At 40.0% G+C, this 17,399-nt stretch overlaps 1 protein-coding gene across 2 annotated transcripts; it reads right to left on the reverse strand.

The window, feature by feature from the left end:
• Positions 1 to 2,301: 2,301 nt before the first annotated feature.
• On the reverse strand, positions 2,302 to 16,905 carry LOC117829783 (WD repeat-containing protein 49). 2 transcript variants are annotated; one of them, XM_034707455.1, is made up of 15 exons: positions 16,518 to 16,888; positions 14,696 to 14,942; positions 14,470 to 14,616; positions 12,646 to 12,768; positions 12,390 to 12,561; positions 12,239 to 12,285; positions 12,020 to 12,154; positions 11,691 to 11,879; positions 9,269 to 9,460; positions 8,446 to 8,919; positions 8,181 to 8,330; positions 5,158 to 5,342; positions 4,389 to 4,528; positions 2,604 to 2,752; positions 2,302 to 2,517 (listed from the first exon to the last, which is right to left on the reverse strand). In XM_034707455.1, exons 1-15 carry the CDS (start codon positions 16,586 to 16,588, stop codon positions 2,302 to 2,304), a joined length of 2,637 nt encoding a protein of 878 aa, XP_034563346.1. In that variant the 5' UTR covers positions 16,589 to 16,888. The 2 variants fall into 2 exon arrangements, 1 of the variants encoding a protein (XP_034563346.1); XR_004634695.1 differs by lacking the exon at positions 2,302 to 2,517 and adding an exon at positions 4,049 to 4,228 and having other exon boundaries at positions 2,639 to 2,752; positions 16,518 to 16,905.
• Positions 16,906 to 17,399: the final 494 nt, after the last annotated feature.

Below are 17,399 nucleotides of genomic sequence, written 5' to 3' on the forward strand. Positions count from 1 at the left end.
TCTGTAAGTGTGTGACTGATAATGATACAATTATGCAAGATTTTAACCTCATAATTGCACAAGTCCACAGAGTAACTTTGGGCTGATCAGCTAATGGGTGAGGAAATGTGAGCTAATGGGACTACAAAGAATGTTTGTTAAAAAGAGAACATCTTGTGCACTTATGCTCATTTTTCCAATTTTGGATGATAAAATTACAGGTTGTATAAAACATGGTCATAGTCTCAGTGACTTCATCCATTGGTTTCTGGAGAGACGTTCTAGTGGCGGCTGCCATCTTGAGTCCTAGTCACTCCTGGTCACTCAAGAAACCGGCAAGAGGTGGAGTTCATGCCATAGCTTTGCCATCTGGTAAACAGCTACAACATGCCCACCATTCAGTCAAATCAGGCACAACCCGAATGGTGCCAAAGTATACATAATTCTTTGCCTTATAATAATCAAAGTGGATGAGCTGTAAATAAAATCACATTGTTACTGTTGATGTGTGCATTTGGTCATCTAAACAATTAAACATCATCATCCTAGTTGGCACCAGAATTACTGGTCGTTAAACAATTTATTCATATATTGTTCATAAATTAGTTCAGCCATCCGCCACTAGCTGCGGCTGTAGCTCGAGTAATGACTACTGCCATAATGCCATAACGCTCTACTCCCCCAGCATAAACAAACAAAGATGGCCGATAGCATTTCATAGCATAGTGCAGTGTTTTGATCTAGGGTATGGAGATAATGTGTAACCAGCACGGGCATCTGCTAACCATAGCAAACTCAGCTAACCAATTTCACATTGTTAACCCACGATCTGTGATCAACTGTTGATCCGTATTAAATAAATTGTGCTCCATACCAATCAGTTAGTCCAAATTTAAATTTCCATTTAAAGGATAATGTAATGACTTGATTCAGAACATCCCAAGGTGACACAAATACAAATAAATAAGACTCTGATTCTGTCCAGCATGCGTTTATTTTACATTAAGCGTGTTTAAATTAACACTAAGTACAACTGAAACAGATGGAGCTGTTAATTTTATAAACCAAGTATTAGCAAAGGAAAACTCTAACCTTAAGTTGACTGGATAAAAAGAGATTAGTACATACAAGAGAGTTTTATCATCTTTTTGTACTTGTATACCATTTAACTTCTATCTACTGGGTCTGATTTAGTTGGGTTCCATCTTGTGATGACAGCAGAGATTATTTTTTTGAGGTTTCTAGATACACTCAGGACATATAATGAAGCTGCCAAAAAAAGCAATGTACTGCATGTTAAAATTAATTTCATATACTGCACAAAATGTGAACAGAAGACTTATTTCTGACAGTGCAAGAATGACTGTATTGGATGTAAATGCCAATCCATCCAACATTTAAGATATATATTGTAGATCAACAACATCTTTGACCAAAAACCCCAAATTATACAGCACACCCTTGAATCAACAGCAGAGATGCTGTTATATTGTCTGGTGCTCTGCAGGTGGTTGACCAATCTAAAGCCACAGAGGCAGTTACAGACAGAAGTTACAGCAAACAGTAAAACTGTCTGTCTTAAAGACACATACCACATCACCATATACAATCCTTTAAATTTGAACAGCATCTGTCTGCGACCAGGAGCCTTCAGCAGCATGTCTCTCTCATGATATGTGCTGACGTGTTCTTGATGTTTGTGCTGACTCTGTCCTTCACTTCACTGCATTTTCATCTTCTTAAATTAGCTCCCTCCTCTCTGCTGCATGTTACCCAACATGTGACTGAAATGCAGTGAAGCACACAGAAAAGAGTCTGAACCACGCCAGCAAGTTTATGACCTTTAACCAAAGTGAAGTCTATTAAAGACTCCACCGTCTGTGGAAACAACGAGGGAAGTTTGTTTTGGAGGACGCACTCAACCATGACGTAGTCCTCTATATTAGATTTGGCACAAAGCACTCAGGGCTCAGTGCTGACATCATAACTTGTTTGGACGTGTCCCGTACGCTCTACTATGTGTTGGCTGAAATGAATGATATAATCCTAAAAAGCTGCCATGTTTACACACGTCAAATTTGGACTGTATAATCTAATATGCTCCACAGATGGCATGAGTGCACTCAGTTTTCGCGTTTATGACCAATTATGAAAGAGCTGGCAGAACACTGAGTGACGCAGAGAATCAATCTTCTAATTCCGAAGAGGGAAATCTGTTTTTTTCAACGAGGAGAAGCTCATCTATATTAGAATTTGCTCAGATTTTTCTTATTCTCAGCCTCCTCTTTCCGATAATTTGACATACACCAGTTACCATGATCCTCACCTCTTGTAAGTAGCTGGCTGTAAGATGTTCCACTTCAATCCCTGCCCAAATAAACCCAGTCGATCCCCATCCGCAGTCCACAGTCCAGCAGAGCCATCAGCAGAAGCAGTGAGGATGAACAACCTGTCAGCCAATTTGAGGACTTCCACACTTACTAAGGCTCCTCTGTGAGCTCTCCAACACTGCAGCAGAGGAGGATGCTCACAAATGACCTGTTTAAAAACACATATTTTATCAGTAAAAGCTTATTTTTATTGTATCTGCTTACATTAAATCAGGCACTAAGATGCATTTTCACCTTGTTTTGGATCTCCAATCCAAAGTTGGAGATGTCCCAAATCTGAAGCTGGCCTGTTTTATCTCCACAGACCAGGATGGTGTTTTTAGGCTGATTTGAACTCAGGCAAAGCACACGCTCTGCTGGTTGCTCAGAAGCAAAAAACTGGCCTGGAAAGAAGGAAAAGAAATCAAATTGATGTTTAAAATCACTTAAAAAACAACAGTGAGATTCATATTGATTTTTATTTTAAAGCTCTTATGATAAACTTTTGGTATGTGATGATTTTTGTGCCCCCCCCATGAACAGACAGCTCATTTGATTTTGTCTTGTTTCAATGTCAATAGTGCTTTCTTACAATAAAAGTCATTTTTGCTCTCAACAGTCAAAGGTATTACTAATTGAGATTCAAAGCAAAAATAAAGGTTGTTTCTGCAACCTCTGACACCTAAACTACTGCATCTGTTGTAGGTCGCTCAGAAGCAATCAAGCTTTAGGGCATGTATCCATTAGATGCCGCTTTTTTGTGTTGGAAGCGTCAATTTTATATACAAGACCAATGCAGTTCAGCATTTCAGAGCTCAGTGTACTAAACACAACAATACCCATGATGCCAGCTGTTTTTGTTTCTGCACTTGCAGTGTTCTCAGTTGAAAAAAGTTAAATTTTTGGAACAATGCCGCACATGTCAATATCACTTCTCCTTCAAACACCAATCAAAAACAAGAAGGGGCGGGGCATCCAATATTAACCTTGTCAGTATGATCAACAGCATCATTTTTTGAGGGTATCATTTCCAGGTCTAGAGCTGCTGCTAATACTACAACACAATTTCTAGCAATTATTTTCTATTTTCATACAGAGCATGGTAAAACAGACTGAACTGTCATGGCTAATGGAATTGCAGGACGTTTGTAGCCTAGCAACTGTAATCACCAGTTAGAAGCGCTCTAAAATTGAGGTTGTGGGTGCTGCCAGCCCAAAAATGGCATTAATGGACACAGGCCCTTAGGGTGATTGCTTGCTTTTGTTAATCCTGGGGAGACATCAATATTAATTTTAATCTATTTTCATAGCAAGCTAAATTCTCCGCACAGGAGCTTTAACAGTTGTTGCCTTTTCCTTTTGGTTTTTAATATCTTTATTATGCAGTTTTTTTATCAAAGCTGCATGCAATCAAATACAACTAGTTTGGTTCCATTTAAAAAAATAATATGGTCTCGACTGAAATTACAACTGTGCTTCTGAGACAAACTGCTGCCTTTTTGTCTTATGTCGCACCTCGTCCTTTTATGACACACTCTCAAATTCCTCTCTGCTAGATAAATGCCTGGATACATGCTGGAAACAGACTTACACACACACACACACACACACACACACACACACACACACACACACACACACACACACACACACACACACACACACACACACACACACACACACAAATGCATGTTGCTCACTTGTTCACCCGTGCATGCTAGTACACATATGCAGCGGTCACAGGGCATGAATCCCTCACCACTAAACACAGATGGGATCTGGAAAGAGACATAGTTGTGGGCTGCCAGGAATGGTAGAGGCTGGAGGCCAAGTCGACAGTTCAGCCTGACTGTCACTGCTGCGTCTGTCTGTAAATCCATCTTAAAGGGGAGGATTATGAAAAATGACAGCTGCTTGTAAAAACACTCGTACTGTTCAGTGCCTCCATCCCATTCAACCAGTGGATTTTTTATTATTAGTTCATATTTTTTAGCTTTTGAATGCAGTTCTTTTTGATAACGGTCTCTTCATCGCTCTCACCATAAGAGTGCGTCTCTTCAGTGACACTCCAAAAACAGAGACAGCCAGCCTGAGAGGACACCAGCACACCTCTGTTTCTCTGCTTTCTGCTTTCAGCTCGGTGCTGCAGGAACAAGAGGCAGTCCACAGGAGGCAGCGCTCTGGATGCAAACACACACAGGGAAAATTATCAGCAGGCGATTACAACGTAAAAATATCCTACAGTAAAATTTTAGAGTAAAAAAAAAACATCAAAAAGACAGAGGTTAAGTCAAGCCTTGACTTTAAGCAACTTTATTAATTATTTTATTTTGCTATTATCATGCTGATTTTCTTGAAGATATGATGTCCCCACAATACCCTTTACTCATTAATATCTGAAGTATTAGATACTTTGCTTAAATAGATGTCCAACAGCTGCAGTCAAAAACACAGAAATATCAGCAATACTTACAAAATGTTTAAAAAGTTAAAATAAAAATGCTCCCTGAAACTTGAAGCTCACCTTGTGACACCTTGGTGATACTGACGCTAGATCGATGCATACGTAGGATTTTTAAGCTGTTATTCAGCAAGATAGAGCAAGTTTAACATATTTGTACACTGTAAAGATATTCTGGATGGTAAAGAAAGATAAATTAGAAAAGAAAGGGGAAAAAGTTGTGTCTATGGTCACACAAGAAATGCTCCAAGTGAGGAGACAATCTTTGCTGTATTTAAACCGAGTCAATATATAAATGGTATAATAATTACAGTGTTTAACACAGACACCGCTGCAGTGTTTTCTCACCCTCTCTGTGTCGACCTCTGCAGATGAAACGCCGGTCCTTGTGTCTCCAGCCTCCAGATGATGATCTCTCCATCATAGCTCGCTGTAGCGACAACCCCCAGAGTGGAGCATTGACACATAGTGAGGATGTCTGACTTGTGGACACTGCTGGACTTCCACGACATGTCTGCTCTCACATGCAGATCCTATATATGTACAGAAGAAACACCAAATTAATAAATACACATCATCTGTGCAGCTTGTTCTATGTTTTCTGTGGTATTTAGCACACATTTACCCGGATTAGTACTACAACAGAAAAAGTTTGAGAAATAATGTTGTCAGGCTCCTCTTTTAACCTGAAAATGTGAAATTCTTGCACATGAACTCCCATCTTGTGACAGTTTACAAATGATGTAAAAGTGCATGTAATTCTTTTTTGTTGCCTGGTGGGAAGCTGCTCTATTTCCTGCTCTGTTTGTGGATTTTGTTTACACCTCAAGGCTACAGTGTTGTGGTCAGATCTTTGCAAAGACGTCAGAGAAATACATTACTCGGCCATCTTTGATCTGAATGTGATTTTACGTCACTGGCTGATATCTTTTACTCATTTTTTGCCTGCAAATGTTTTCTTAAAAGCCTGGCTCTGCTTACACAGGGGGGCTTTAAAATGAGAAACATCATGAGTGTGTAGAAAGATGACTGAAATGTGCTGGAGAAGCATGAACGCTGAATGTTTCGACTGTAGCCCTCCGGGGATGAATGCAACCGCAGAGCAGACGGTGTTTTAAGGTTCGGAGGTAAAATGTAACACAAGAATTTGAGGTGTGAAAATATGTACGTCTGCACACCCAGACTTTGGTTTCACTTTGCACTCTATACTGCTGTTTATTCTGGCTCTAAATACTTCATCTTTATTTCTTCAGACCTGAGGGTCAGCGCGTATAAATGTGTAGGTTGTTGTACTGAATCTTTTTTATGCTCTGAAAAGTTCCAGGCATTTTTCTGCATGCATTACAAAGACATAAGAAGTCAGACTTACTGATTTTTTGTGGGATATTTTACAGTATAAAGTCATCTTAAGCTCAAACTGTTGTCTGCATTCTTAAGAAAAACTCTGAGTTTTAAGCCTCCACCAGATTAGTCACTATGGGGACAACTGTTTGTTTGAGACTCATCATCCAGCATTCAACATCTGGGGAAGAGCTTGTGCACCAGACAAAGTGTGAAGAGTAAGCCTGTTGACGTGTGCGTCTTGATGTATTCAAGCTATTGGGTCATTAGTGAATGTGAGTGCGACACTTCCCAGAATCACCTGTCAGTGAAAAGCTTTGTGATGTATTTAATGCTGTGATTTTCTCTTTAAGAGGATGGAGCCTTCATGTCCAAGCAGTAATGACCTCTGCTGATACTTCAGCTGACTGCACAACCATTCTTTAACTTTTTTAAATAAATCACTTTTTCTTTACCCTGAGGCTCAAAATGTATGAATTCCTCAAAGTTCTGCTTGTTGTTTGTGTGTTGTTCTTTAAAACCTCCCTCAACCTTCTCTATTTTACTTCAAGTAATATATGCAGGGTGCCCTGTGGTGGTTTTGACCACTAGAGGCACGGTCGAGTCATTTTTTATGATGATGAACTCCTTCTATTATTGTGTTCACCTGAGCGTGTTGCAACCATAGACTGTAAATAAAAATGGAAAGCGTTGCTCCGCCTCTTCCCGTTGTACGGTTCTGAAGCCAAAAAAATCACGCTCCTGGGCGCAGCCATTGTGCAGCCAGAGCCTGTGAAGCCTTTGTAATAAGCTCCGCCCTACAGCGTAGCGTCATAAGTCGCTGTGTGTCCTTTGAAGTTTCCCTCTACGGCGGCTGTGAATCAAAGGAAACCCGGAAGTAAAACCCCGTTTTTTAAACTCTAATAACTAACGAAAAAGAAACTTTTCAGGAAAAAGAGGCTTTGAACACAAAACAGTCAAATACTAACTACATATCACCACAGCATACGGATGTGAGAAACATTCGTACCACGTGTATTTATTTTTTAAAGTTTGACTGCTCCAGATTTTTTGACCTATACTGCAGCCAGCCACCAGGGGGCAGACACTCCACTGAAAGCTTCACCACCAGCAGAGGGAAGAAACTGTAAACATCTTAAAGCCACTTTGTGGAGTTTTCGGTTCTTGTAAATGTGAAAATAGTGTTTTCTGACTGAAAACATCTCACCCAGCGTTCTTCCCACCATAAGTCAGAATGCAGGGTCACCTTTTAGTAGAATATATTAACCCTCCTGTCATGTTGCGGGTCAAATGGACCCATTTTAAAGTTCAAAAATCTGAAAAGAAATTAATAAAATAAAATAAATTCATAATGTAAAATAAAATAAACAAAAATCTCTGTCATGTAAAACTACTGTATTTATATTTAGGTCTTTCCAATGTACAATAAAAAAAAGTTTTAACATGAATTTTCAGAAAAAACGAGTTATCCTCATTGAACTTTGATCTGTGAGGATTAAAGAACATCAATGCACTAAATATTGATTTAAATGGTTACTAGTGGAGGTAATAATGAGATTAAAATAATGTTTATTGGAATTTTTTGGGTTTCTGACACTTTTGGATAATTAAATATGCCCCAGGTCAAATTGACCCAGGAACATTATTTCTGTTCCTGGGGAAAGCGAACATAACAGGAGGGTGAAGTAAAAAAACACATAACAGTAGTTACATTCTTAACAGCAAAAGTGACGTCACCGAATACCTGATCACAGGTCATATCGATTAAAAGAGGTAACATTGCCTGTTGACAATGTGGCAAAAAGGATAGTTTCCCTGTCATGGTCGTGCTCACCCTGTCTGGATTCCGACTTGCATAGCCAGCCGTTCACTTTATATTACCACTTAACCAGTGTAAAGCAAAAAACATTCGGAATATAATCAAACACCATTTTTTCCAAGTTACAGATGAGACTCAAAGTAATTAAAAAGTGCAAAAACAGAACCTGGATGAGTTGTAGACCATCATTAGAGATCACTTTTTATTTTACCTTGGCGGCCGACATGTTGTACTGAACGATCCGCTGGCTCCACCCGACAGCCAGCAGCTGGTTCTCATTAAGACAGGTCAACCCAGTGACATCAGACTCACTGACAGGCTGCAGCTTGTGCAAGTTTAGGCCGTTAAGTAAGTTCCACACCTGCCGATGAAAAGACTCTACCTGTTAATAACTCTTTCAAATAAGTAAATATGTGTACCAATGTTTAAAACAACACCTATATTGAATTCAAAGTATTTTTGGACAAATATTGAACCTTTATTGTTCCATTGCGGGCCCCTGTGATTAGCCTTCTGTGTGAGAAGTCTAGTGTCATACAGGTGAGTTCTTCCTCTCCATGTGCATTTATGATCTGCAGCCTCTTCCTCCCTGTCTCTACATCCCACACGCACACAGATGAGTCAACATATCCACTCACCACCTGTCTCAGAGTGGGGTTATACAGTGCACAGGAGAGGGCAGAACCACTTTGACTACCCTGTCCAGGTTGTCCTCCTTCATTTGTCAACCAGCCGCCTGCTCCTCTTCTTGTGTCGGACAGATGAAGCAGTGCAAGATGATCTTTGCATGCAACGATTAAATAAGGCTGTGTCTGCTGAGGAGGAGGAGGGTGCAGAAGAAGGAAGGGGAAGTTGCCATGCTCCGGGATTCGACCTGGCTGTAGACAGGGGAACTGCAGGCGGCATATTTTCAGACACTGGTGGCTGGAAATGTCCCAAACCCTCAACTCCTGAATAAAAAACAAACACCAATTTATCAGCTTTGCAAACACTAGACCTACTTACAGGTGTCAGATGAAGTGATTTATCAGCAAGGACTTATCAGACAGGATCAGCAAAGAGAGAGCAGATGTACCATTTTCTCCACAAGGGGCGCCAAAATCAACACAAACCAAAAGTTCCTGACATCAGCTTCAATTGCTTGGTTTCAGATTTTTTATTTACACTGTTTTGACTAATGCTCATTTGGATTTGCAAATTTGAACTGCCATCTCTTGTTTGAAAGATACTGTATAAGACAATATTTGTTATTATTACTATTATGGTTATTATCATTTAAATCCTTTGTTTGTGACTCACAGCATCTCTTGAGTAGCTGAAAATCTGCTCCACTGGTTCATAGATAGTGACGTCTAACACAGCGTTTCTGTGACCCCACAGTGTAGCCACAGGACTTGAGGTCACAAATCGTGTCCACAGCCGGACTGCTCGGTCACTCCCTCCTGTCACCATCAGCTGCAGAGATTCACTGTAGTCAAAACATTTGGCTCCCTGAAACAAGAAGACAAAGTTGGCATACAGAATATTTGCTTTGTGTGGACAGAAATGTGCAAGAAAAGGTAGTCATATAAATAAAGTTCCACTGGGGAACTTCTCAGGGTGGGGTCGTTATTAAAACTTCCAGACAGTTAACTGGAGTATAAAATTAGTGTTCTTCTTCATAAAAACCCTTGTGAATAACAGGAAGCTTAACCACCCACTTTAATAATGTTTTGTGCAAAAGCATTACTTCTTTTCTCCACAGACAGAAGACACTGAGTGATTTGGGGGAGTCGTTAGAGAAAAGTGACTTGTGCCTTACTTGTTCCATTTGATAAAACTGGCGGGGATAAATCCAGTATGGAGGGAGCTACTCTAAAAGCAACCTACAAATGATTTCATACTGGAAGAAGTTGAACCACAGGACTGTGGCTAACTCTAATGTGGCTGACTCAAGCTTTTCAGAAATGTATTTCAAACTACTGTGTAAAACTAATTCTAACTGATGATGATCATGTAATACAAGTTGAAACTAATGACAGACTGCAATCAATTTCTTGGAAACGTAAAGAACCTCCATTTCACAGGTCATACATGAGACAAACAGCACCCTCTGGTGCTGAAAATTAAGCTAATGCTGAAGTGTAGAAACTGCAGTTCCTTAAGTGTCCACTAGAGGCTGGCTCCAAATGCCAAGGAGGCAGCATGAGGGTTTATATTGAATGCGCTACAGTAGAAGCAGAATAATCATAGTATAGCTCATATCTTTATTCATTCAGACTATGGGGTCTATTCATTTTTCATAACGCATCTCATTTTAATGTTTAAGGCTAGGAGTTATGCATAATTAGGCTCAAAGAGGGTTGAGGCGGATTTGACTGACAGGTGGGGACATAGCTGTGTCCCAGGAGGCCACCTCTACCTCTTTTCCAGTTTCTAGAGTAGTTGGAAGGTAGTTGGAGTCAATAATTCCAATATTACGACCACCACCTGCTTTGGTTTGACAAGCATCTTCAGAAATAAGTGGGTGACACCATCAAGTTTAAGCTTTTTAATCAACTTTTAACATGGATGTTCATTTGAAAACTGTCTCTTTTAATGCCGCCAATGAGAGGAGAGATTTGGGAAAGCTTTTTGCCATTATATGGCATCAGTGTGCCACTGCCTAACTTGCACTGAAGGCAAACTGGGTTTACCAAGTTCAACAGCAATCCCACAGTCAATTTGTTTCAATGAGGGGGAAGAGTCTAAACCCTGCACTTAAATGGTAAGATGGATTGCAGACAACTTGAGCAAGAATATACAGCCTTTGTAGAATTGAAGTGATCTGTGGATCTTCATGGACATAATGTGCTTGGATTAAATCTTTTACTGGACTTGGATCATAGGGACAGTTTCTGTTGTTCGGGGGAGGCATTGGGCTTTCAAAAGGTTTCAGGTTTCAGCATCAACGTTAATCTTAACTTCTGTTCATTTTAGACAGAGTAAAAAAAAAGACCCTACTATGGTTTCTGTTTCCATCATTATAAAACTTGCAGAATGGTAATATGCTTTAACTAGAAATTAGTTAATAAAAAGCACTAATCAAAACTTATTGCCACACAGGAAACCAGAAGGAAAATAAATGTTGCCAGGCTTGTTACAGGCAGTCAGTACACTTGAAATGAAAAAACAGAAAAAAAGTCACTTTCAAGATGCAGTTTGAACTACTTAAATCAGTGTGCAGATATAAATGTGGCTGAACTAAAAACGCCACTGAGTAATGGACTGCATTTAAACTACTGTTTAGTTGCATTTGATTGACTTATCCCAAACACTGTGAATAACTGAAAAATAATGTTTTGTAATTCAGCTTCTGCCACCTGATGACAAAAATTGCTTTTCATAAATATCTTCCCTGTAACTGCTAATATAAGAGCAATTACAGTGGATTTTCAAAACCATGACCCACCCAAGTGGGTCAGTGTCACCCAGACCGGAATGACATGACCCAAAGGTGTTAATCTGACCTCAAGCCACATCAAATGTGGATAATGACAACAATCCCTGCAATCTCTGGTTATTTTCAATCTTTATTTTCTCGTACTGCTGTTTAGAGGGTGAAAAGAGTTGATGCAAACCCTCAACTGCTTGAAAACATATTCAGTACCACCAAGCACTGGTCTCAATCATGGGGGGAAGTTTAGTACCTAAAGAACAAGATATGCTACCCAGTTATTTGTAGAGCCAAAAAGCCAATTACCTGCTTAACTTTCCAAACATAAGGCTCCTGCTTCAGTGTCACCTTAATAAAGACAACAGAGGTGTCGTCACTTTCTGATGACGTCATGATAGTGTTGGTGCTGGGCTCAAACATCACTCTGTTGATTGGTTCCTGGTGGATGTTTGGGAAGTAGCGGTAGGTGACCATGTCGCTGTGTTCATGGAGGTCCTGTTGTCACAGTGGATATCAATAAGTGCTTCGTAATAAACAAACAAATAAACACTGTTACTACTAGGGCCTGTATGACACATTCAACAGGATGACCAAGAGACTAAACTGAGTATTTTGATAATAAAGGTCAAGCTCACTGGGAAAAAGATCCTCTGTGGGTGACTCTTGGTCTTGGATGGTTTCCTAAAAAGGCCCTCAGATGGGTTCAGAAACTGCATGAGGTGAACTCCCCCTCTTTCATCTCCCAGCAGCAGAGAGGTTTGCTCTGGACACTGAGCAAAGATAAGTGATGATATCATTTTTGTCAGAGTGAATTTTACCACTTGAGCAATAAGTCAAATGAAACATGGTCCTACCTGAGTATTGTGACAATAACAAAGAGCCGTGGGGACACTACGAAACCCTTCAAGCAATGAGGAGAAAAGTGTCCTTTAAATTCAGATCTTTGGAGTGTGACTGACTCTCAGTTAAAACTCTCTTTAGTTCAATGTGAGCAATCAATTTTACCAAACAGCTGGATGTCCTCAAACACACTGGCAGTAGAGATGTCGAAAAAGTGCAAGTCCCTGCAGTCTGTTGCTATGGCAACCTTCTGGACGTTGCCCATGATGACAGCATCAGTAGTCCAGCCTTTGAATCTCCTTGTATTGGCCACTTCCTCGGTTGGGTCTCCCGCAAGCTGGATTAATTAAGTTTAAAATAAAGTCTGTGTGTGTGTGGTACATTTGTGTGGACGTAAAAGTAGTGTGATGATGTCACTCACCCCTGCACTTTTGAGGATGTGTAGGCTGCTGTTCCAGACAGTGACCTGACCCCCCTTACTGACACTAATATAACAGAGTGGAGGAGGATGAGAAACGGCAAGCACACGAACTGTCGGCTCCCGCTGCGGAGGAAAGAGTTTAAGAATAATTATTAAAAAAGGTCAATGGAGTAATAAAAGTGTTACTGTAGGAAAAAAGGGTTTCAGAAAGAAAGAAAAGACTGTTGAAAAACTGAGAGCAGAGAGATAAAACATGCACTCAGTATAACCCCTCACAGATGCTTCAAGCTACTTTCAGGCAATTTGCATCAAGACCATACATATTTCATGGCTATAGGTAATGTATTCCTTTCTATTCGGCTACAGCAAATGTGTTGTATGTCTTATGCTCATAGACAAGTATGATTTATAATGCAATGACAAAGATTTGACTAGCTTTGTAGAGCCAAATGTTGCTTTAAAGAGACACAGACAACAAGTATTCCTACAAAATCCAAACCACGACCAAACTTACAAAATAAACCTTGTTACACCAACAGCAGAACTATCCTGAGGTTACATAACTCATTCTGTGACAATAAGTAGATAAATAATTCAAAATTTTGGCAAAATAAGTAGCAAAAGAACCCTTCTTCAAGCTAGCAGGCACACATCTGTCTAATAGGGCTAAACATATTAGCAAACAATAGACAATAGTCTTTATTCGAATCCCCATTAGATTCCACAACGTGGTCGCTAGTCTTCCTGGGGTCCACACATAACAATAAAAAAAGTAACTTACAATCACAATTCATTACATCTTAAAATATATAATAAAATATTGCTGAACATGAAATAAGCAAAGCAACCCTGAGAAAAATAATCTAAAAGAGAAATAGAAAACAATACAAAGAATACAGAAACAGTCAGAAGATCACAGCAGATAATTATTGAGTCTATCTCAAGCTTAAAACAAATCTGTGGATGACTTTTTTAAAAGAGATTTTGTCCTTGTGTTTTCTTTTTGCGATGGGAAGTGTATTCCAGGCAGTAAATCCTATATATAAAACAGTTCGCATCAAGGAATTTGTCCTTGGGCTTGGTAAGGCCAGGAGCTCTGAACTCACTTGACCTGTAGTGTGCTTGTGGCACAAACCTATGTACACCAGCTTTTCTTGAAAGAAGATTGGGGTGTTTTTCCAGACTGCGTTATGCATGAAGTTCAAGATAATTGTTTTTATTTTTTCCTCCACAGTCAGCCAATGTAACTGATTGTGCATCTCACAGACGTTGGTACGGATATTGCAATGTAGCGCTAATCTGGCAGCTCTGTTCTGTGCGAGTTGAAGTTTTTTAAGGTGGCAATTGTGACAGCACAAGTGACCGAACAACATCAATCATAACACTGTGACTATAACACATAAAGTAAAAACAAAGTAACATTGCTTGCTTGTCTGAGTTGTTTAATCAACTCTTTAGTTGTCAGCTTTGTTCTGTTGCTACAAACATTTCAGCTCAGTTTTCAGGTATTTAGGTTGGTTACGCTAGGCTCTAAAAAGGTTAACTTTAATAAAAGGTCATTAGAATTTAAAAACAGTAAAATGACACAAAGCTGAAGTGACTGTTCTCAGAAGGGTAACCAGAGAGGAGGCCAGAAGTGACCTTTGCCCCCTTAAAATTCAATTGGCCAACCCGACATCTTTAACTATGACTTGCCATTAGCCAGATGCAGCTCTTGTGGTAAATTCAACCTCATTGGATGTGTTGCAACAGACTCCTAGTTGCTTTATTCATATTGTAGTGTACCTTGTTATTCTCATTGAAAACATGAAACTGTATTCCCACCTTGTTGTGGGAGCAGTGTCTGATTAGTGGCTGGGTGTCCAGGAGAGCTGATATGGGAATGGAGGTGCGCTCTCTCTCTGTGTACTCCAACAGCAGGTATGAACACAACTGCTGCCAATTCACCTCTCCGCTACAGCAGGTATCAACCTGGATATGAAGCAGTCAAAAGACTTTCCTTTGGTCTCTGATTTCTTTTCAGTGCTTTCACAAATTAGTTTTTCCTTACCTCACTGAAAAATCTCTCAACCCATGTGTCCTTTATATCTGGACCCATCACAGACCTCATAGTTTCTCCAAACTCCTTTAACTTCATTCCTTGCTCTTTATTTTCTCCTCTTTTCCCTCCTCTCCCTCCATTTGGCTTATTTTCATGAACTTGTTCTCCAGCTTTTGGACAGGTAAAAGCATTTCTCAGGAGTTGCAGGTGCTTGGTTGTCAGCCTCTCTGCAGGGCTGACTCCACAGGCTGGATCACTGTAGAAAAGAGTGCAAATATTCTCATTACAAGAAAAAATGTAATTTGTGAAGAAACACTTCGGAGTTATTCCTTTAGCCATACCAGAATCAGAAAGTACTCTGTTAAAACCTAAAGTATTATACCAGGTCAGCCACCACATCACCACACATCAGTTAATGGTCGAATCTGATACCGTAGAAACTTGTTTCTTGTTAAAAAAAAATTAGCCTACAAAGAAATGAGACACCACCAGATCGAAAAGTGGCCAATGGCATGCCACACCGTAAAACGGCTGCATGCCATCAATCACTGATAATGACAGGCATATTTATGATTGTCATCGGTGTACTGCATGTTAAAAAAGGCTAACTCCACATTGATAGCGACAGGTTAGCCTTTCAAAGTATTTCCATCACGGCAAAGGTGAACTGTAGTTTTTAGCACTTTCAGACTGGAGGTTGCCGCTAGGTAAAACACAAAAGAAAGCAACTTTGGGTGAGAACGTGGGGTTCACTGATGCTCTCAGGTGCAGTCACATGCAGCAGCAGCAGCAGGGGCTGACATTCACACAGGACTAGTACTATACAGCATTTTTATTATAATGAAATACTTTTGTTTTGTTTTGTTTTGCTTGAGAAACACCAGAGGAGTATTCAGTACATGCCCAGTACGCTGAATCAGGTAAATTAGTGTCAACAAGGAAAACAAAGGTATCGTAACATCTGAAATTTTAAGTGAGGCATGACTGTTTCTAGAAAAACTGCCATCACGAGCCACTTTTAATCTCTGAGATATTTGTATATTCTGTTTTTAAGCTACAGCCTGGGTGTGAGCGGATAGACTATAAGTGCATGTGTACAGATGTAAGCATTACACATTTACAATAAAGTAGAGAAGGAAAACGGCGCCCCCTAGTGGCAGCACTGGTACAACACACTGCCCATCCATCAAAAGAAAGCCTCACATTACATTATGAAGTCCCTGATGATGCAAACTGATCTAAAACACACATGGGAATATGTCTTAAATCATCAGCTCTAATGTGTGTACTTTGTACATGTTACAAATAAAGAATAGATCATTGAGGTGTTATTTAGGTTGGGGGGGAGTGATTAAACAATCCTGTGCACTGCTCCTGTGTGGCCCCGTTGCTCAGGGTAACTACTCACTGCAACAATAAGTCACATGGCCCAGCAACCTGGTCCATCAGGACACAGATGAGTGCTTCTTCACATTAAACACATTTGTTACAAACAACGGGCACTAATGGAACCGTAAAATAATTAAGTAATAAAGTGCATTAGGTGCAGGAGAGGGAGCAAAGAGGCTGTTGAATCTGAAAGAGCTGTTTGAGCTTTGGATGGAGGGATTGTTTATGTTAAAGTGGGCTAAACGTGTTATCTGAATCAAAAGAATGAAGCTGCAGAACACAGAAAACATAAGAGACATAAATACAAATAGAGAATCTAAGGAGCAGCTGTGTTGTGTAAGGTACAAGGAAGATATAACGTCCAAAACAGCAAAAAAATAAAATAAAATATGTATTATTTTATCATGATCACACATATAATTAAAAGCAGAATTAAACTCACCAAAATCTGCTGTGTGGTATTTCTGTCTCATAAATGATCCAAGGATTTTTGTGCTTTGTTAAAGTGTCCATACTTATAATCCTCAGCCTAACTGTTTGAACCCCTGCATTAATTCCTTAAAACAACAGACACAGCTTGATAGTCTGTCAAAGTAATCCAGATTTAATCCAGATTGATGAGTGTCTCAAGTTTTTAGATCCATAAACACAGATGCAGCTTCAACCACACAGTTCCACTTGAGAGCACCAAGTCCAGTCTGAGATCCCCTCACCATCCTCCCAGTCTAAACAGGCCCTTTGTTAAATCTCCCCCTCTGTCTTTTCATGGAAACCAGATTTACTCAAACAGAACTTCTTGTCTCCTCACAGAAGGGGGAAATGTCCTGGTCTTTGGATCAACAAGCCGTCCGTCACGAGTGTTGACCACCAAGACACAGAGAGTGCACTGAGGAGAGAGGAAGATGTTTCCAGAATAACCACAAGCCTGCTGGGGGGTAACAGAGTACAAACCACACAGACCGGCCCTCAGAAGTTAATTATTGAAAGAAGCAGAGTTAGTCTGGGCCCAGGAGGGTTAAGATTCTTAAGTCTTGCATTTGAACAGTTCATCTGATTTATAGAAATTAGGACTTTGTAATGTTTAACCAGGCCATACCCATTGACAGTTTTCAAATGTGATGATTTAGTAAACACAGAAAGCCTTAAGAAGTCACAAAAAGCCTCAGACACTTGTATAACCAATGCTGATTAATTATTGCCACAGAACTTCAGTGAGCAGAGCTAAGCCATGTAACCTCCCACTGTGTTTAATAAACACACCAGCTCTCATTCAGCGGGCAGTTCTTCCTCCTGGCCTAGTGGACAGAGACACACCAAAAACCTT

This window comes from Notolabrus celidotus, chromosome 18, assembly GCF_009762535.1.
Source record: "Notolabrus celidotus isolate fNotCel1 chromosome 18, fNotCel1.pri, whole genome shotgun sequence".
NCBI lineage: Eukaryota > Metazoa > Chordata > Actinopteri > Labriformes > Labridae > Notolabrus > Notolabrus celidotus.